Genomic DNA, 23,535 nt, shown 5'->3' with positions numbered 1-23,535 from the left:
GATGTATATTGTTGGAGACATACCTGTATTTGTGGGTGAACTGTCACTGTGATGACTCAGGGAATGTTGTTGACATGTGGGTATGGATGTATATTGTTGGAGACATACCTGTATTTGTGGGTGAACTGTCACTGTGATGACTCAAGGAATGTTGTTGACATGTGTGTATGGATGTATATTGTTGGAGACATACCTGTATTTGTGAGTGAACTGTCTCTGTGATGACTCAGGGAATGTTGTTGACATGTGGGTATGGATGTATATTGTTGGAGACATACCTGTATTTGTGAGTGAACTGTCTCTGTGATGACTCAGGCAATGTTGTTGACATGTGAGTATGGATGTATATTGTTGGAGACATACCTGTATTTGTGAGTGAACTGTCTCTGTGATGACTCAGACAATGTTGTTGACATGTGAGTATGGATGTATATTGTTGGAGACATACCTGTATTTGTGGGTGAACTGTCACTGTGATGACTCAGACAATGTTGTTGACATGTGGGTATGGATGTATATTGTTGGAGACATACCTGTATTTGTGAGTGAACTGTCTCTGTGATGACTCAGGCAATGTTGTTGACATGTGAGTGTGGATGTATATTGTTGGAGACCTACCTGTATTTGTGAGTGAACTGTCTCTGTGATGACTCAGACAATGTTGTTGACATGTGGGTATGGATGTATATTGTTGGAGACATACCTGTATTTGTGGGTGAACTGTCTCTGTGATGACTCAGGGAATGTTGTTGACATGTGAGTATGGATGTATATTGTTGGAGACATACCTGTATTTGTGAGTGAACTGTCTCTGTGATGACTCAGACAATGTTGTTGACATGTGGGTATGGATGTATATTGTTGGAGACATACCTCTATTTGTGAGTGAACTGTCTCTGTGATGACTCAGGCAATGTTGTTGACATGTGAGTATGGATGTATATTGTTGGAGACATACCTGTATTTGTGGGCGAACTGTCACTGTGATGACTGAGACAATGTTGTTGAGATGTGGGTATTGACGTATGTTGTTGGAGACGTACCTGTATTTGTGGGTGAACTGTCACTGTGATGACTCAAGGAATGTTGCTGACATGTGGGGATGGATGTATATTGTTGGAGACATACCTGTATTTGTGAGTGAACTGTCTCTGTGATGACTCAGGGAATGTTGTTGACATGTTGGTATGGATGTATATTGTTGGAGACATACCTGTATTTGTGAGTGAACTGTCTCTGTGATGACTCAGACAATGTTGTTGACATGTGAGTATGGATGTATATTGTTGGAGACATACCTGTATTTGTGGGTGAACTGTCACTGTGATGACTCAGACAATGTTGTTGACATGTGGGTATGGATGTATATTGTTGGAGACATACCTGTATTTGTGAGTGAACTTTCTCTGTGATGACTCAGGCAATGTTGTTGACATGTGAGTGTGGATGTATGTTGTTGGAGACATACCTGTATTTGTGAGTGAACTGTCTCTGTGATGACTCAGACAATGTTGTTGACATGTGAGTATGGATGTATATTGTTGGAGACATACCTGTATTTGTGAGTGAACTGTCACTGTGATGACTCAGGGAACGTTGTTGACATGTGAGTATTGATGTATATTTTTGGAGACATACCTGTATTTGCGGGTGAACTGTCTCTGTGATGACTCAGGGAATGTTGTTGACATGTGAGTATGGATGTATATTGTTGGAGACATACCTGTATTTGTGAGTGAACTGTCTCTGTGATGACTCAGGTAATGTTGTTGACATGTGAGTGTGGATGTATATTGTTGGAGACATACCTGTATTTGTGGGTGAACTGTCACTGTGATGACTCAGGTATTGTTGTTGACATGTGAGTATGGATGTATATTGTTGGAGACATACCTGTATTTGTGAGTGAACTGTCTCTGTGATGACTCAGGGAATGTTGTTGACATGTGGGTATGGATGTATATTGTTGGAGACATACCTGTATTTGTGAGTGAACTGTCTCTGTGATGACTCAGGCAATGTTGTTGACATGTGAGTATGGATGTATATTGTTGGAGACATACCTGTATTTGTGAGTGAACTGTCTCTGTGATGACTCAGACAATGTTGTTGACATGTGAGTTTGGATGTATATTGTTGGAGACATACCTGTATTTGTGGGTGAACTGTCACTGTGATGACTCAGACAATGTTGTTGACATGTGGGTATGGATGTATATTGTTGGAGACATACCTGTATTTGTGAGTGAACTGTCTCTGTGATGACTCAAGGAATGTTGTTGACATGTGAGTGTGGATGTATATTGTTGGAGACATACCTGTATTTGTGAGTGAACTGTCTCTGTGATGACTCAGACAATGTTGTTGACATGTGAGTATGGATGTATATTGTTGGAGACATACCTGTATTTGTGAGTGAACTGTCACTGTGATGACTCAGGGAATGTTGTTGACATGTGAGTATTGATGTATATTGTTGGAGACATACCTGTATTTGTGAGTGAACTGTCACTGTGATGACTCAAGGAATGTTGTTGACATGTGGGGATGGATGTATATTGTTGGAGACATACCTGTATTTGTGAGTGAACTGTCTCTGTGATGACTCAGGGAATGTTGTTGAGATGTGGGTATGGATGTATATTGTTGGAGACATACCTGTATTTGTGAGTGAACTGTCTCTGTGATGACTCAGGCAATGTTGTTGACATGTGAGTATGGATGTATATTGTTGGAGACATACCTGTATTTGTGAGTGAACTGTCTCTGTGATGACTCAGACAATGTTGTTGACATGTGAGTATGGATGTATATTGTTGGAGACATACCTGTATTTGTGGGTGAACTGTCACTGTGATGACTCAGACAATGTTGTTGACATGTGGGTATGGATGTATATTGTTGGAGACATACCTGTATTTGTGAGTGAACTGTCTCTGTGATGACTCAGGCAATGTTGTTGACATGTGAGTGTGGATGTATATTGTTGGAGACCTACCTGTATTTGTGAGTGAACTGTCTCTGTGATGACTCAGACAATGTTGTTGACATGTGAGTATGGATGTATATTGTTGGAGACATACCTGTATTTGTGAGTGAACTGTCTCTGTGATGACTCAGGCAATGTTGTTGACATGTGAGTATGGATGTATATTGTTGGAGACATACCTGTATTTGTGAGTGAACTGTCTCTGTGATGACTCAGACAATGTTGTTGACATGTGAGTTTGGATGTATATTGTTGGAGACATACCTGTATTTGTGGGTGAACTGTCACTGTGATGACTCAGACAATGTTGTTGACATGTGGGTATGGATGTATATTTTTGGAGACATACCTGTATTTGTGAGTGAACTGTCTCTGTGATGACTCAAGGAATGTTGTTGACATGTGAGTGTGGATGTATATTGTTGGAGACATACCTGTATTTGTGAGTGAACTGTCTCTGTGATGACTCAGACAATGTTGTTGACATGTGAGTATGGATGTATATTGTTGGAGACATACCTGTATTTGTGAGTGAACTGTCACTGTGATGACTCAGGGAATGTTGTTGACATGTGAGTATTGATGTATATTGTTGGAGACATACCTGTATTTGTGAGTGAACTGTCTCTGTGATGACTCAGACAATGTTGTTGACATGTGAGTATGGATGTATATTGTTGGAGACATACCTGTATTTGTGAGTGAACTGTCACTGTGATGACTCAAGGAATGTTGTTGACATGTGGGGATGGATGTATATTGTTGGAGACATACCTGTATTTGTGAGTGAACTGTCTCTGTGATGACTCAGGGAATGTTGTTGACATGTGGGTATGGATGTATATTGTTGGAGACATACCTGTATTTGTGAGTGAACTGTCTCTGTGATGACTCAGGCAATGTTGTTGACATGTGAGTATGGATGTATATTGTTGGAGACATACCTGTATTTGTGAGTGAACTGTCTCTGTGATGACTCAGACAATGTTGTTGACATGTGAGTATGGATGTATATTGTTGGAGACATACCTGTATTTGTGGGTGAACTGTCACTGTGATGACTCAGACAATGTTGTTGACATGTGGGTATGGATGTATATTGTTGGAGACATACCTGTATTTGTGAGTGAACTGTGTCTGTGATGACTCAGGCAATGTTGTTGACATGTGAGTGTGGATGTATATTGTTGGAGACCTACCTGTATTTGTGAGTGAACTGTCTCTGTGATGACTCAGACAATGTTGTTGACATGTGAGTATGGATGTATATTGTTGGAGACATACCTGTATTTGTGAGTGAACTATCTCTGTGATGACTCAGGGAATGTTGTTGACATGTGAGTGTGGATGTATATTGTTGGAGACATACCTGTATTTGTGGGTGAACTGTCACTGTGATGACTCAGGTATTGTTGTTGACATGTGAGTATGGATGTATATTGTTGGAGACATACCTGTATTTGTGAGTGAACTGTCTCTGTGATGACTCAGGGAATGTTGTTGACATGTGGGTATGGATGTATATTGTTGGAGACATACCTGTATTTGTGAGTGAACTGTCTCTGTGATGACTCAGGCAATGTTGTTGACATGTGAGTATGGATGTATATTGTTGGAGAGATACCTGTATTTGTTGGTGAACTGTCTCTGTGATGACTCAAGGAATGTTGTTGACATGTGAGTATGGATGTATATTGTTGGAGACCTACCTGTATTTGTGAGTGAACTGTCTCTGTGATGACTCAGGCAATGTTGTTGACATGTGAGTGTGGATGTATATTGTTGGAGACCTACCTGCATTTGTGAGTGAACTGTCTCTGTGATGACTCAGGCAATGTTGTTGACATGTGAGTATGGATGTATATTGTTGGAGACAAACCTGTATTTGTGGGTGAACTGTCTCTGTGATGACTCAGGCAATGATGTTGACATGTGGGTGTGGATGTATATTGTTGGAGACATACCTGTATTTGTGAGTGAACTGTCTCTGTGATGACTCAAGGAATGTTGTTGAGATGTGAGTATGGATGTATATTGTTGGAGACATACCTGTATTTGTGAGTGAACTGTCTCTGTGATGACTCAGGTAATGTTGTTGACATGTGAGTGTGGATGTATATTGTTGGAGACATACCTGTATTTGTGGGTGAACTGTCTCTGTGATGACTCAGGTATTGTTGTTGACATGTGAGTATGGATGTATATTGTTGGAGACCTACCTGTATTTGTGGGTGAACTGTCTCTGTGATGACTCAGACAATGTTGTTGACATGTGGGTATGGATGTATATTGTTGGAGACATACCTGTATTTGTGAGTGACCTGTCTCTGTGATGACTCAAGGAATGTTGTTGACATGTGGATATGGATGTATATTGTTGGAGACATACCTGTATTTGTGAGTGAACTGTCTCTGTGATGACTCAGGCAATGTTGTTGACATGTGAGTATGGATGTATATTGTTGGAGAGATACCTGTATTTGTGGGTGAACTGTCTCTGTGATGACTCAGGCAATGTTGTTGACATGTGGGTATGGATGTATATTGTTGGAGACATACCTGTATTTGTGAGTGAACTGTCTCTGTGATGACTCAGACAATGTTGTTGACATGTGTGTATGGATGTATATTGTTGGAGACCTACCTGTAATTGTTGGTGAACTGTCTCTGTGATGACTCAGGCAATGTTGTTGACATGTGGGTATGGATGTATATTGTTGGAGACATACCTGTATTTGTGAGTGAACTGTCTCTGTGATGACTCAAGGAATGTTGTTGACATGTGGATATGGATGTATATTGTTGGAGACATACCTGTATTTGTGAGTGAACTGTCTCTGTGATGACTCAGGCAATGTTGTTGACATGTGAGTATGGATGTATATTGTTGGAGAGATACCTGTATTTGTGGGTGAACTGTCTCTGTGATGACTCAAGGAATGTTGTTGACATGTGAGTATGGATGTATATTGTTGGAGACCTACCTGTATTTGTGAGTGAACTGTCTCTGTGATGACTCAGGCAATGTTGTTGACATGTGAGTGTGGATGTATATTGTTGGAGACCTACCTGCATTTGTGAGTGAACTGTCTCTGTGATGACTCAGGCAATGTTGTTGACATGTGAGTATGGATGTATATTGTTGGAGACAAACCTGTATTTGTGAGTGAACTGTCTCTGTGATGACTCAGGCAATGTTGTTGACATGTGGGTGTGGATGTATATTGTTGGAGACATACCTGTATTTGTGAGTGAACTGTCTCTGTGATGACTCAAGGAATGTTGTTGAGATGTGAGTATGGATGTATATTGTTGGAGACATACCTGTATTTGTGAGTGAACTGTCTCTGTGATGACTCAGGTAATGTTGTTGACATGTGAGTGTGGATGTATATTGTTGGAGACATACCTGTATTTGTGGGTGAACTGTCTCTGTGATGACTCAGGTATTGTTGTTGACATGTGAGTTTGGATGTATATTGTTGGAGACCTACCTGTATTTGTGGGTGAACTGTCTCTGTGATGACTCAGACAATGTTGTTGACATGTGGGTATGGATGTATATTGTTGGAGACATACCTGTATTTGTGAGTGACCTGTCTCTGTGATGACTCAAGGAATGTTGTTGACATGTGAGTATGGATGTATATTGTTGGAGACCTACCTGTATTTGTGAGTGAACTGTCTCTGTGATGACTCAGGCAATGTTGTTGACATGTGAGTATGGATGTATATTGTTGGAGACATACCTGTATTTGTGAGTGAACTGTCTCTGTGATGACTCAGGCAATGTTGTTGACATGTGAGTATGGATGTATATTGTTGGAGACATACCTGTATTTGTGAGTGAACTGTCTCTGTGATGACTCAGGCAATGTTGTTGACATGTGAGTATGGATGTATATTGTTGGAGACCTACCTGTATTTGTGGGTGAACTGTCTCTGTGATGACTCAGGCAATGTTGTTGACATGTGGGTATGGATGTATATTGTTGGAGACATACCTGTATTTGTGAGTGAACTGTCTCTGTGATGACTCAGACAATGTTGTTGACATGTGTGTATGGATGTATATTGTTGGAGACATACCTGTATTTGTGAGTGAACTGTCTCTGTGATGACTCAGGCAATGTTGTTGACATGTGAGTGTGGATGTATATTGTTGGAGACATACCTGTATTTGTGGGTGAACTGTCTCTGTGATGACTCAGGGAATGTTGTTGACATGTGAGTATGGATGTATATTGTTGGAGACCTACCTGTATTTGTGAGTGAACTGTCTCTGTGATGACTCAGGCAATGTTGTTGACATGTGGGTATGGATGTATATTGTTGGAGACCTACCTGTATTTGTGAGTGAACTGTCTCTGTGATGACTCAGGCAATGTTGTTGACATGTGAGTATGGATGTATATTGTTGGAGACATACCTGTATTTGTGAGTGAACTGTCTCTGTGATGACTCAGACAATGTTGTTGACATGTGGGTATGGATGTATATTGTTGGAGACATACCTGTATTTGTGGGTGAACTGTCACTGTGATGACTCAGGGAATGTTGTTGACATGTGAGTATGGATGTATATTGTTGGAGACATACCTGTATTTGTGGGTGAACTGTCACTGTGATGACTCAGACAATGTTGTTGACATGTGGGTATGGATGTATATTGTTGGAGACATACCTGTATTTGTGAGTGAACTGTCTCTGTGATGACTCAGGTATTGTTGTTGACATGTGAGTGTGGATGTATATTGTTGGAGAGATACCTATATTTGTGAGTAAACTGTCTCTGTGATGACTCAGACAATGTTGTTGACATGTGGGTATGGATGTATATTGTTGGAGACATACCTGTATTTGTGAGTGAACTGTCTCTGTGATGACTCAGGGAATGTTGTTGACATGTGAGTATGGATGTATATTGTTGGAGGCATACCTGTATTTGTGAGTGAACTGTCTCTGTGATGACTCAGACAATGTTGTTGACATGTGGGTATGGATGTATATTGTTGGAGACATACCTGTATTTGTGAGTGAACTGTCTCTGTGATGACTCAGGCAATGTTGTTGACATGTGAGTATGGATGTATATTGTTGGAGACATACCTGTATTTGTGGGTGAAGTGTCACTGTGATGACTCAAGGAATGTTGTTGACATGTGGGTATGGATGTATATTGTTGGAGACATACCTGTATTTGTGGGTGAACTGTCACTGTGATGACTCAAGGAATGTTGTTGACATGTGGGTATGGATGTATATTGTTGGAGACCTACCTGTATTTGTGAGTGAACTGTCTCTGTGATGACTCAGGGAATGTTGTTGACATGTGGGTATGGATGTATATTGTTGGAGACATACCTGTATTTGTGAGTGAACTGTCTCTGTGATGACTCAGGCAATGTTGTTGACATGTGAGTATGGATGTATATTGTTGGAGACATACCTGTATTTGTGAGTGAACTATCTCTGTGATGACTCAGACAATGTTGTTGACATGTGAGTATGGATGTATATTGTTGGAGACATACCTGTATTTGTGAGTGAACTGTCACTGTGATGACTCAGACAATGTTGTTGACATGTGGGTATGGATGTATATTGTTGGAGACATACCTGTATTTGTGAGTGAACTGTCTCTGTGATGACTCAGGTATTGTTGTTGACATGTGAGTGTGGGTGTATATTGTTGGAGACATACCTGTATTTGTGAGTGAACTGTCTCTGTGATGACTCAGACAATGTTGTTGACATGTGGGTATGGATGCATATTGTTGGAGACATACCTGTATTTGTGAGTGAACTGTCACTGTGATGACTCAGGCAATGTTGTTGACATGTGAGTATGGATGTATATTGTTGGAGACATACCTGTATTTGTGGGTGAACTGTCTCTGTGATGACTCAGGCAATGTTGCTGACATGTGGGTATGGATGTATATTGTTGGAGATCTACCTGTATTTGTGGGTGAACTGTCTCTGTGATGACTCGGGGAATGTTGTTGACATGTGAGTATGGATGTATATTGTTGGAGACATACCTGTATTTGTGAGTGAACTATCTCTGTGATGACTCAGGTAATGTTGTTGACATGTGAGTGTGGATGTATATTGTTGGAGACATACCTGTATTTGTGGGTGAACTGTCACTGTGATGACTCAGGTATTGTTGTTGACATGTGAGTATGGATGTATATTGTTGGAGACATACATGTATTTGTGAGTGAACTGTCTCTGTGATGACTCAAGGAATTTTATTGACATGTGGGTATGGATGTATATTGTTGGAGACCTACCTGTATTTGTGGGTGAACTGTCTCTGTGATGACTCAGGCAATGTTGTTGACATGTGGGTATGGATGTATATTTTTGGAGACCTACCTGTATTTGTGGGTGAACTGTCTCTGTGATGACTCAGGCAATGTTGTTGACATGTGGGTATGGATGTATATTGTTGGAGACATACCTGTATTTGTGAGTGAACTGTCTCTGTGATGACTCAAGGAATGTTGTTGACATGTGTGTATGGATGTATATTGTTGGAGACATACCTGTATTTGTGAGTGAACTGTCTCTGTGATGACTCAGGCAATGTTGTTGACATGTGAGTGTGGATGTATATTGTTGGAGACATACCTGTATTTGTGGGTGAACTGTCTCTGTGATGACTCAAGGAATGTTGTTGACATGTGAGTATGGATGTATATTGTTGAAGACCTACCTGTATTTGTGAGTGAACTATCTCTGTGATGACTCAGGCAATGTTGTTGACATGTGAGTATGGATGTATATTGTTGGAGACCTACCTGTATTTGTGAGTGAACTGTCTCTGTGATGACTCAGGCAATGTTGTTGACATGTGAGTATGGATGTATATTGTTGGAGACATACCTGTATTTGTGAGTGAACTGTCTCTGTGATGACTCAGACAATGTTGTTGACATGTGGGTATGGATGTATATTGTTGGAGACATACCTGTATTTGTGGGTGAACTGTCACTGTGATGACTCAGGGAATGTTGTTGACATGTGAGTATGGATGTATATTGTTGGAGACATACCTGTATTTGTGGGTGAACTGTCACTGTGATGACTCAGACAATGTTGTTGACATGTGTGTATGGATGTATATTGTTGGAGACATACCTGTATTTGTGAGTGAACTGTCTCTGTGATGACTCAGGTATTGTTGTTGACATGTGAGTGTGGATGTATATTGTTGGAGAGATACCTATATTTGTGAGTGAACTGTCTCTGTGATGACTCAGACAATGTTGTTGACATGTGGGTATGGATGTATATTGTTGGAGACATACCTGTATTTGTGAGTGAACTGTCTCTGTGATGACTCAGGCAATGTTGTTGACATGTGAGTATGGATGTATATTGTTGGAGACATACCTGTATTTGTGGGTGAAGTGTCACTGTGATGACTCAAGGAATGTTGTTGACATGTGGGTATGGATGTATATTGTTGGAGACATACCTGTATTTGTGGGTGAACTGTCACTGTGATGACTCAAGGAATGTTGTTGACATGTGGGTATGGATGTATATTGTTGGAGACATACCTGTATTTGTGAGTGAACTGTCTCTGTGATGACTCAGGGAATGTTGTTGACATGTGGGTATGGATGTATATTGTTGGAGACATACCTGTATTTGTGAGTGAACTGTCTCTGTGATGACTCAGGCAATGTTGTTGACATGTGAGTATGGATGTATATTGTTGGAGACATACCTGTATTTGTGAGTGAACTATCTCTGTGATGACTCAGACAATGTTGTTGACATGTGAGTATGGATGTATATTGTTGGAGACATACCTGTATTTGTGAGTGAACTGTCACTGTGATGACTCAGACAATGTTGTTGACATGTGAGTATGGATGTATATTGTTGGAGACATACCTGTATTTGTGAGTGAACTGTCTCTGTGATGACTCAGGTATTGTTGTTGACATGTGAGTGTGGGTGTATATTGTTGGAGACATACCTGTATTTGTGAGTGAACTGTCTCTGTGATGACTCAGACAATGTTGTTGACATGTGGGTATGGATGCATATTGTTGGAGACATACCTGTATTTGTGAGTGAACTGTCTCTGTGATGACTCAGGTATTGTTGTTGACATGTGAGTGTGGATGTATATTGTTGGAGAGATACCTATATTTGTGAGTGAACTGTCTCTGTGATGACTCAGACAATGTTGTTGACATGTGGGTATGGATGTATATTGTTGGAGACATACCTGTATTTGTGAGTGAACTGTCTCTGTGATGACTCAGGCAATGTTGTTGACATGTGAGTATGGATGTATATTGTTGGAGACATACCTGTATTTGTGGGTGAAGTGTCACTGTGATGACTCAAGGAATGTTGTTGACATGTGGGTATGGATGTATATTGTTGGAGACATACCTGTATTTGTGGGTGAACTGTCACTGTGATGACTCAAGGAATGTTGTTGACATGTGGGTATGGATGTATATTGTTGGAGACATACCTGTATTTGTGAGTGAACTGTCTCTGTGATGACTCAGGGAATGTTGTTGACATGTGGGTATGGATGTATATTGTTGGAGACATACCTGTATTTGTGAGTGAACTGTCTCTGTGATGACTCAGGCAATGTTGTTGACATGTGAGTATGGATGTATATTGTTGGAGACATACCTGTATTTGTGAGTGAACTATCTCTGTGATGACTCAGACAATGTTGTTGACATGTGAGTATGGATGTATATTGTTGGAGACATACCTGTATTTGTGAGTGAACTGTCACTGTGATGACTCAGACAATGTTGTTGACATGTGGGTATGGATGTATATTGTTGGAGACATACCTGTATTTGTGAGTGAACTGTCTCTGTGATGACTCAGGTATTGTTGTTGACATGTGAGTGTGGGTGTATATTGTTGGAGACATACCTGTATTTGTGAGTGAACTGTCTCTGTGATGACTCAGACAATGTTGTTGACATGTGGGTATGGATGCATATTGTTGGAGACATACCTGTATTTGTGAGTGAACTGTCACTGTGATGACTCAGGCAATGTTGTTGACATGTGAGTATGGATGTATATTGTTGGAGACATACCTGTATTTGTGGGTGAACTGTCTCTGTGATGACTCAGGCAATGTTGCTGACATGTGGGTATGGATGTATATTGTTGGAGATCTACCTGTATTTGTGGGTGAACTGTCTCTGTGATGACTCGGGGAATGTTGTTGACATGTGAGTATGGATGTATATTGTTGGAGACATACCTGTATTTGTGAGTGAACTATCTCTGTGATGACTCAGGTAATGTTGTTGACATGTGAGTGTGGATGTATATTGTTGGAGACATACCTGTATTTGTGGGTGAACTGTCACTGTGATGACTCAGGTATTGTTGTTGACATGTGAGTATGGATGTATATTGTTGGAGACATACCTGTATTTGTGAGTGAACTGTCTCTGTGATGACTCAAGGAATTTTATTGACATGTGGGTATGGATGTATATTGTTGGAGACCTACCTGTATTTGTGGGTGAACTGTCTCTGTGATGACTCAGGCAATGTTGTTGACATGTGGGTATGGATGTATATTTTTGGAGACCTACCTGTATTTGTGGGTGAACTGTCTCTGTGATGACTCAGGCAATGTTGTTGACATGTGGGTATGGATGTATATTGTTGGAGACATACCTGTATTTGTGAGTGAACTGTCTCTGTGATGACTCAAGGAATGTTGTTGACATGTGTGTATGGATGTATATTGTTGGAGACATACCTGTATTTGTGAGTGAACTGTCTCTGTGATGACTCAGGCAATGTTGTTGACATGTGAGTGTGGATGTATATTGTTGGAGACATACCTGTATTTGTGGGTGAACTGTCTCTGTGATGACTCAAGGAATGTTGTTGACATGTGAGTATGGATGTATATTGTTGGAGACCTACCTGTATTTGTGAGTGAACTATCTCTGTGATGACTCAGGCAATGTTGTTGACATGTGAGTATGGATGTATATTGTTGGAGACATACCTGTATTTGTGAGTGAACTGTCTCTGTGATGACTCAGGCAATGTTGTTGACATGTGAGTATGGATGTATATTGTTGGAGACATAACTGTATTTGTGAGTGAACTGTCTCTGTGATGACTCAGACAATGTTGTTGACATGTGGGTATGGATGTATACTGTTGGAGACATACCTGTATTTGTGGGTGAACTGTCACTGTGATGACTCAGGGAATGTTGTTGACATGTGAGTATGGATGTATATTGTTGGAGACATACCTGTATTTGTGGGTGAACTGTCACTGTGATGACTCAGACAATGTTGTTGACATGTGTGTATGGATGTATATTGTTGGAGACATACCTGTATTTGTGAGTGAACTGTCTCTGTGATGACTCAGGTATTGTTGTTGACATGTGAGTGTGGATGTATATTGTTGGAGAGATACCTATATTTGTGAGTGAACTGTCTCTGTGATGACTCAGACAATGTTGTTGACATGTGGGTATGGATGTATATTGTTGGAGACATACCTGTATTTGTGGGTGAACTGTCTCTGTGATGACTCAGGGAATGTTGTTGACATGTGAGTATGGATGTATATTGTTGGAGACATACCTGTATTTGTGAGTGAACTGTCTCTGTGATGACTCAGACAATGTTGTTGACATGTGGGTATGGATGTATATTGTTGGAGACATACCTGTATTTGTGAGTGAACTGTCTCTGTGATGACTCAGGCAATGTTGTTGACATGTGAGTATGGATGTATATTGTTGGAGACCTACCTGTATTTGTGGGTGAAGTGTCACTGTGATGACTTAAGGAATGTTGTTGACATGTGGGTATGGATGTATATTGTTGGAGACATACCTGTATTTGTGGGTGAACTGTCACTGTGATGACTCAAGGAATGTTGTTGACATGTGGGTGTGGATGTATATTGTTGGAGACATACCTGCATTTGTGAGTGAACTGTCTCTGTGATGACTCAGGGAATGTTGTTGACATGTGGGTATGGATGTATATTGTTGGAGACATACCTGTATTTGTGAGTGAACTGTCTCTGTGATGACTCAGGCAATGTTGTTGACATGTGAGTATGGATGTATATTGTTGGAGACATACCTGTATTTGTGAGTGAACTATCTCTGTGATGACTCAGACAATGTTGTTGACATGTGAGTATGGATGTATATTGTTGGAGACATACCTGTATTTGTGAGTGAACTGTCTCTGTGATGACTCAGGTATTGTTGTTGACATGTGAGTGTGGGTGTATATTGTTGGAGACATACCTGTATTTGTGAGTGAACTGTCTCTGTGATGACTCAGACAATGTTGTTGACATGTGGGTATGGATGTATATTGTTGGAGACATACCTGTATTTGTGAGTGAACTGTCACTGTGATGACTCATTCAATGTTGTTGACATGTGGGTATGGATGCATATTGTTGGAGACATACCTGTATTTGTGAGTGAACTGTCACTGTGATGACTCAGGCAATGTTGTTGACATGTGAGTATGGATGTATATTGTTGGAGACATACCTGTATTTGTGGGTGAACTGTCTCTGTGATGACTCAAGCAATGTTGTTGACATGTGGGTGTGGATGTATATTGTTGGAGATCTACCTGTATTTGTGGGTGAACTGTCTCTGTGATGACTCGGGGAATGTTGTTGACATGTGAGTATGGATGTATATTGTTGGAGACATACCTGTATTTGTGAGTGAACTATCTCTGTGATGACTCAGGTGATGTTGTTGACATGTGAGTGTGGATGTATATTGTTGGAGACCTACCTGTATTTGTGGGTGAACTGTCACTGTGATGACTCAGGTATTGTTGTTGACATGTGAGTATGGATGTATATTGTTGGAGACATACCTGTATTTGTGAGTGAACTGTCTCTGTGATGACTCAAGGAATTTTATTGACATGTGGGTATGGATGTATATTGTTGGAGACCTACCTGTATTTGTGGGTGAACTGTCTCTGTGATGACTCAGGCAGTGTTGTTGACATGTGGGTATGGATGTATATTTTTGGAGACCTACCTGTATTTGTGGGTGAACTGTCTCTGTGATGACTCAAGGAATGTTGTTGACATGTGGGTATGGATGTATATTGTTGGAGACCTACCTGTATTTGTGAGTGAACTGTCTCTGTGATGACTCAGGCAATGTTGTTGACATGTGAGTATGGATGTATATTGTTGGAGACATACCTGTATTTGTGAGTGAACTGTCTCTGTGATGACTCAAGGAATGTTGTTGACATGTGGGTATGGATGTATATTGTTGGAGACATACCTGTATTTGTGAGTGAACTGTCTCTGTGATGACTCAGGCAATGTTGTTGACATGTGAGTATGGATGTATATTGTTGGAGACCTACCTGTATTTGTGAGTGAACTGTCTCTGTGATGACTCAGGCAATGTTGTTGACATGTGAGTGTGGATGTATATTGTTGGAGACATACCTGTATTTGTGAGTGAACTGTCTCTGTGATGACTCAAGGAATGTTGTTGACATGTGAGTATGGATGTATATTGTTGGAGACATACCTGTATTTGTGAGTGAACTGTCTCTGTGATGACTCAGGCAATGTTGTTGACATGTGGGTATGGATGTATATTGTTGGAGACATACCTGTATTTGTGAGTGAACTGTCTCTGTGATGACTCAGACAATGTTGTTGACATGTGGGTATGGATGTATATTGTTGGAGACATACCTGTATTTGTGGGTGAACTGTCACTGTGATGACTCAGGGAATGTTGTTGACATGTGAGTATGGATGTATATTGTTGGAGACATACCTGTATTTGTGAGTGAACTATCTCTGTGATGACTCAGGTAATGTTGTTGACATGTGGGTATGGATGTATATTGTTGGAGACATACCTGTATTTGTGGGTGAACTGTCACTGTGATGACTCATTCAATGTTGTTGACATGTGAGTATGGATGTATATTGTTGGAGACATACCTGTATTTGTGAGTGAACTGTCACTGTGATGACTCAGGGAATGTTGTTGACATATGTGGGTATGGATGTATATTGTTGGAGACATACCTGTATTTGTGAGTGAACTGTCTCTGTGATGACTCAGGCAATGTTGTTGACATGTGAATATGGATGTATATTGTTGGAGACCTACCTGTATTTGTGAGTGAACTGTCTCTGTGATGACTCAGACAATGTTGTTGACATGTGGGTATGGATGTATATTGTTGGAGACATACCTGTATTTGTGAGTGAACTGTCTCTGTGATGACTCAAGGAATGTTGTTGACATGTGAGTGTGGATGTATATTGTTGGAGACCTACCTGTATTTGTGAGTGAACTGTCTCTGTGATGACTCAGGCAATGTTGTTGACATGTGAGTGTGGATGTATATTGTTGGAGACATACCTGTATTTGTGAGTGAACTGTCTCTGTGATGACTCAGACAATGTTGTTGACATGTGGGTATGGATGTATATTGTTGGAGACATACCTGTATTTGTGGGTGAACTGTCACTGTGATGACTCAGGGAATGTTGTTGACATGTGAGTATGGATGTATATTGTTGGAGACATACCTGTATTTGTGAGTGAACTGTCTCTGTGATGACTCAGGGAATGTTGTTGACATGTGGGTATGGATGTATATTGTTGGAGACATACCTGTATTTGTGGGTGAACTGTCACTGTGATGACTCAGGGAATGTTGTTGACATGTGAGTATGGATGTATATTGTTGGAGACATACCTGTATTTGTGAGTGAACTGTCACTGTGATGACTCAGGGAATGTTGTTGACATGTGGGTATGGATGTATATTGTTGGAGACATACCTGTATTTGTGAGTGAACTATCTCTGTGACGACTCAGGTAATGTTGTTGACATGTGAGTGTGGATGTATATTGTTGGAGACATACCTGTATTTGTGGGTGAACTGTCACTGTGATGACTCAGGTATTGTTGTTGACATGTGGGTATGGATGTATATTGTTGGAGACCTACCTGTATTTGTGAGTGAACTGTCTCTGTGATGACTCAAGGAATTTTATTGACATGTGGGTATGGATGTATATTGTTGGAGACCTACCTGTATTTGTGAGTGAACTGTCTCTGTGATGACTCAGGCAATGTTGTTGACATGTGAGTATGGATGTATATTGTTGGAGACATACCTGTATTTGTGGGTGAACTGTCACTGTGATGACTCAGGTATTGTTGTTGACATGTGAGTATGGATGTATATTGTTGGAGACCTACCTGTATTTGTGAGTGAACTGTCTCTGTGATGACTCAAGGAATGTTGTTGACGGGTGAGTATGGATGTATGTTGTTGGAGACATACCTGTATTTGTTGGTTTGTTCATTTCAGATATGGTTTGACAGCAGGTCCCGCCGTGTGCGGCATGACACCAAAGACTCACTTGGCACCGACCCCAACCCACTCTCTTACATCTATAACTTTGAGACAGGTAGAGCGTCATGGCCTTATATCTACCATATGGTGTTAGATGTAGGTTCATAAGTTCATACTTTCTGTTGCTTATCGCCATGCATAAACTAAATGGTTGCTCTCCATAATGGTTACAGCAGAACATGATAATGTACAAAACCTTTTTCTTGTAGTTTGTATTCTTGGTGTGTGTATGTGTGTGCGTGCGTGCGTATGTGCGTATGTGCGTGCGTGTATGTGTGTGTGCGTGTGCGGGCGAGGTTGTAGAGAGGGAGGGGGTGTACGTGAGTGCGTGTATAGCAGATGAAAGACAAGTATCTCGGAACGTGTGATGTTGAGGTACCTGCTACAGGTGTGTACCTACAGGTATATGTACACGTGTGTTGCAGGTGCGAGGTATGTGAAGGACAAGTATCTCGGTACTTGTGATGTTGAAGCTATCCGGAGCGGTGACAAGTATACTACTGTAACTGCAGATAATCACATCACTGTACAAACTGTCTCGGAAGTGTTCCATTACGATAAAGCGACAATTCAGTATGTAGGGGAGGTAAGGATTACATTTTTGTATAATTATTATATTTATAATAATGTCGACACAACACAAAACGTTTTTGCTGATTTACTGTTTGTGCCATGATCATTGTCAACTTCACACCCCCACAGAGGAATGGTTTAGCTACACGTGTGTTGTGGTTGGTATAAGATCATAGGATCACATGCGGGGTATAGGATCCACGTATGGGGATATGTCTCTTGATGATGTAGACTGTATGTCGTTAATGAATTCCGTGATCTCATATAACCACACACAAAGGCACATTTTTTCAAGACACTCTCACTTCTGCCGCCTTTCTTGGAGCTGGGACAAATTATTATCCACACGTTTTATTACCTTTGTTCTATCAAAGTTCAACACTCAAGGCCTCAGTAGATGATGAGGACATTTCCATTTCCAAATTTGACGCACCAGTAACAAACTGATGTCCATACATTTCTTTTTCAGTAGCTTAGCTTTTGGCAAACATCTGGTATCATCGCCTTTAGCTAGTGATTCACGTAACCTGCACATGCCCACGATCATGATATTGTTAGAATTGTAAAATTAACTCTGCATTCAGAGGAAATGTCATAGGTCCTGGAAAGACTTTCCATGTTTCTTCAGTAAATACATTTCATGAACAGATATGGAAATCTTCTAGATGTATGTGCAGGCGTGTAAGTATATTCAGTAGTTAGTGTCATAGACTGATAGCACCTGCCACGTGTTCTGCTGCAGAAGACGACCCGAGGCACGGTATGTGACGTGTGGATCGGGGTTTACTTTGACGTGGACTACAGCATCAACGCCACGGTACAGTGGTACTTCACAAAGGTAAAACCATCCCCAAGAGCCAGTCGAACTACAGTATTCAGTGTGTTTACACTGGTCTCCCTTAACGAGATCCTGGAGAGTCCGGGGAGGAATCAGTCCCAAACGTCCAGTACTGGCCGTAAGAGGCAATTAAAAGGATAAGTGGTGGTCAGCGATGTGGTTGACAGCTTGTTGCGCCACACTGGTGACGCATGATCGTAATACGGTTTTGTCTGAGTCAAACATATTGGGGCTGACGACCCTCAGTTGGAATTGTTGGAATTTGTCATTTAATAATCCAAAACAAACATGCTATACACTTATCACATTTAAAGTGCATCTGCGTTGCTTTCAAACTCTCATGCAGACCGTATGTTGATGAATAACATTTCGCTCTACATGATAGCTACAGAGGAGCATCAAAACCCATATAAACCTTTACAAACACCGTATGTAACGTCTTGGTAGATATTTGCTTTCAAAGAATGTCCTCCTACCTCTTGTTACAGACAGGATGGACACAGGCTGTCGAGACCGTTCTGTCGGCTAACAGTTTCTATCGCATGGACTTGTGGAGGGTAAGAATGGACATTAGCTCCATCTGTGTAAGTCTCTACCGACTGGACTTCTAGAGGGTAAGAATGGACATTAGATCATCTGTGTATGTCTCTACCGACTGGACGTATAGAGGGTAAGAATGGACATTAGCTCCACCTGTGTATGTCTCTACCGACTGGACTGTTAGAGGGTAAGAATGGACATTAGCTCCACCTGTGTAAGTCTCTACCGACTGCCTCGACCGACTGGACTTTTAGAGGGTAAGAATGGACATTAGATCCATCTGTGTATGTCTCTACCGACTGGACTTATAGAGGGTAAGAATGGACATTAGCTCCACCTGTGTATGTCTCTACCGACTGCCTCGACCGACTGGACTTTTAGAGGGTAAGAATGGACATTAGATCCATCTGTGTATGTCTCTACCGGGTGGACTTATAAAGGGTAAGAATGGACATTAGATATATCTGTGTCTGTCTCTACCGACTACCTTGACCGACTGGACTTCTAGAGGGTAAGAATGGACATTAGCTCCACATGTGTATGTCTCTACCGCATGGACTTCTGGTGGGTAATAATGGACCATAAATCACCTCTTCACGTCATGGTGTGTTTCTGGTAAAAGGTCCCGTATAGCTGGAATAATGCTGAGTGAGGCGTAAAACTAATGTCACTCAATTTACGCAATTTAATTTATTCATTTTTTTACAAACGCCGAAATGGTCATTTTGTAATGGCGTGTTATGTTGTTTCATTCAAGACGTTCTTTGTTAAACAACCAACAAATCAAACCTTATCATATTTATGGCCAAATACTTGCCATCAACTTCATCAGACCTTAAACGGTAGGATATGAAAGCAATGCTTTGAAGGACGTTCATGGATGGATTAACGAGATCCCCGCTGTCGCTGATGGCGGGGTGTACAGTTACACCCAAGTGTGTAGTTTTCAAGGTGTACAGTTATCCCCAGCTGTGTAGTTCTCAAGGTGTACAGTTACCCCCAAGTGTGTAGTTCTCAAGGTGTACAATTACTCCTAGGTGTGTAGTTCTCAAGGTGTACAGTTATCCCCAGCTGTTTAGTTTTCAAGGTGTACATTACCCCCAAGTGTGTAGTTCTCAAGGTGTACAGTTACCCCTAGGTGTATAGTTTTCAAGGTATACAGTTATCCCCCACGGGTGTAGTTCTCAACTTGTACAGTTACCCACAAGAGTGTAGTTCTCAAGGTGTACAATTACCCCCAGATGTGTAGTTCTCAAGGTGTACAGTTACCCCCACGTGTGTAGTTCTCAAGTTGTAGAGTTACCCCCAGGTGTGTAGTTCTCCGGGTGTGTACTGAAACACCGTGCATCCTAGGTGCCCCCTCTCCCCCTGAAATCAACCTCCGTAGATGTTATACGTCGTTACAGGGTGCGTCCACGAACCCCGTCACCTACAACATCATCAAGTACACCCCTGTGGCCCAGCATTGGGCGGCGTTCGACTACGGCGAATGTTACAAGTATAACAGTAAAATACACTTCGTCGTGCAGCTCCTCGGTAAGTGTCGAACTCACTCACTCACCCAACCCACTCACTCACTCACTCACCCAACCCACCCACTCACTCACTCATCCAACCCACCCACGAATCAGTCACTCACCCACCCACTCACCTACCCACCCGCTCACTCACTCACTCGCCTAACCCACTCACCCAGGCTCACTCACTCACTTACCCAATCCACCCACTCACCCAATCCACCCACTCGCCCAATCCACCACTCACCCATCCACCTACCCACCCACCTACCCACTCACTCACTCACTCACCCCATCCACCCACTCACTCACTCACTCACCCACCCACTTATCCACTCACTCACTCACCAAACCAACCCACCAACTCGCTCACCCACCCAGCCACTAACTCACCCACCCACCCATCCATCCATCCACTCACTCACTCAACCCACCCACCTACTCACTCACTCAACGAGCCCACCCACCCACTCACACATCCACCCATACTCTTACTAAAACACACCCACCCACCCGCCCAATCCACCCACTCACCCATCCACCTACCCACCCACCTACCCACTCACTCACTCACTCACAGCATCCACCCACTCACTCACTCACTCACCCACCCACTTATCCACTCACTCACTCACTCACCAAACCAACCCACCAACTCGCTCACCCACCCAGTCACTAACTCACCCACCCACCCATCCATCCATCCACTCACTCACTCAACCCACCCACCTACTCACTCACTCAACGAACCCACCCACCCACTCACACATCCACCCATACTCTTACTAAAACACACCTACCCACCCGCCCACTCACTCACTAACTCACTCGCGTTTCTACCTATTTTCTTCAGCTATGGACAACTTCACCCTGCACACTGTGAGCGAGTCCTACTTGTATGACAAAATGCAGGATGAACTGACTAACCTCATCTACGAGGAAGCCAACCGAATGTCGAACCTCCAGGTACAGGATGAATGTACAGCAGATATACACACAGGTGTATTAGAGCGTTGAACTTGCACACAAGGAGATGTACTATCGTTATTTCCGATAAGGTTTGTCTGTGTCTTTCTGACACTATAGATGATGCACGCTGCTAACGTTCCCCACGTGATACGACTGCAACATGGAAACAATCGTGTTGCGGTTGTTAGAATGTCTTGAAGAGTACTAGTGTATGGCATCGCTCGATAGATGAGTAAAATGGCACTAGTACACCGATATATGTTGGCTTCTAAATATATTATACTTCTAGTGTGTGTTTGTAATATGACATCCACTTTCTATCATGTGCGTCTGATGTATGACACCCACTACTCTGTCATGTGTGTTTGATGTATGACATCCTCTACTCTACCATGTGTGTTTGATATATGTCATCCACTGCTCTACCATGTGTGTTTGGTGTATGGCATCCACTACTCTACATGTGTGTTTGGTGTGTGACATCCTCTACTCTACCATGTGCGTTTGGTATATGACATCCACTACTCTACCATGTGTGTTTGATGCATGGCATGCACTACTCTGTGTGTTTTATGTATGACATCCTATACTCTACCACGTATTTTGTGTATGACATCTGCTTTTCTGACATGTGTGTATGGTGTATGACATCCACTACTCTGACGTGTGTATGGTGTATGACACCTGCTACTCTGACATGTGTGTTTGATCCATGACATCAGCTACTCTGCCATGTGTGTTTGATGTATGACATCTCCTACTCTAACATGTGTGTGTGGTGTATGGCACCTGCTACTCTACCATGTGTGTTTGATGTATGACATCTCCTACTCTAACATGTGTGTGTGGTGTATGACACCTGCTACTCTGACATGTGTGTTTGATGTATGACATTTACTCTACAATGTGTGTTTGATGCATGACATCTCCTACTCTAACATGTGTGTGTGGTGTATGGCACCTGCTACTCTACCATGTGTGTTTGATGTATGACATCTCCTACTCTAACATGTGTGTGTGGTGTATGACATCTGCTACTCTGACATATGTGTTTGATGTATGCCATCCACTACTCTACCACTTGTATCTAGTATATGATATCCGCTACTTTACCATGTGTATGTGGTATATGATACTAGCTACTATGTCCTACTGGTGTATGATGGACTGCTTGTGACTACCTTGTCAAGTTATTGTAAGTTGTGGCTATTTGTACACTGCCCAGCTGGAGTACGACGGCGGGAACTACCTGTACGTTTCGGGCTCACTGTTGGACATGACACCGGTGACAAACACCCAAGTTGAGAACCCCGTGAAGCAGCACCCTCTTTATGTCGCCTACAGCTTCTTCAGAGGGACGATAGAGAACCGGAGATTTGTCCTCATCACCAATGTGGAAGGCCAGGTACCTGTACAATGAGTATAGGTTGATGAATAACGCTGAACCATAACTCATATGTTCATATATATGGCCTCGACCACCAGTGAGGAAACATCGCAGGATGTGGATTTTATCTCTTGAAGTATCAAGAATCTACTTAATGCTGTCTACGTCTCTGATTGATTTCTAAAAATTTCTAAAATAAACTGAAGCTGAATTCTGAAGATTCGATCGTGATGTTCTTCGGTGTTCTCAACCTGTGTAATTAGGTAATTTATAT

General features: G+C 41.7%; 1 protein-coding gene across 1 annotated transcript in view; it reads left to right on the top strand.

Moving 5' to 3' along the window:
* Positions 1-23,535, top strand: part of LOC137261413 (uncharacterized) — a 71,454-nt gene that overhangs the window by 42,866 nt on the left and 5,053 nt on the right. Inside the window, exons 8-14 of the mRNA XM_067799159.1 lie at positions 17,393-17,492; positions 17,863-18,023; positions 18,753-18,848; positions 19,337-19,405; positions 20,795-20,924; positions 21,759-21,871; positions 23,100-23,279. Of these exons, the coding sequence (XP_067655260.1) occupies positions 17,393-17,492; positions 17,863-18,023; positions 18,753-18,848; positions 19,337-19,405; positions 20,795-20,924; positions 21,759-21,871; positions 23,100-23,279 (849 nt within the window). The remainder of the gene's footprint in view (positions 1-17,392; positions 17,493-17,862; positions 18,024-18,752; positions 18,849-19,336; positions 19,406-20,794; positions 20,925-21,758; positions 21,872-23,099; positions 23,280-23,535) is intronic.

The sequence above is a fragment of the Haliotis asinina genome, chromosome 14 (genome assembly GCF_037392515.1).
Source record: "Haliotis asinina isolate JCU_RB_2024 chromosome 14, JCU_Hal_asi_v2, whole genome shotgun sequence".
Classification (NCBI taxonomy): domain Eukaryota; kingdom Metazoa; phylum Mollusca; class Gastropoda; order Lepetellida; family Haliotidae; genus Haliotis; species Haliotis asinina.
This window is presented reverse-complemented; position numbering and strand designations above follow the sequence as displayed.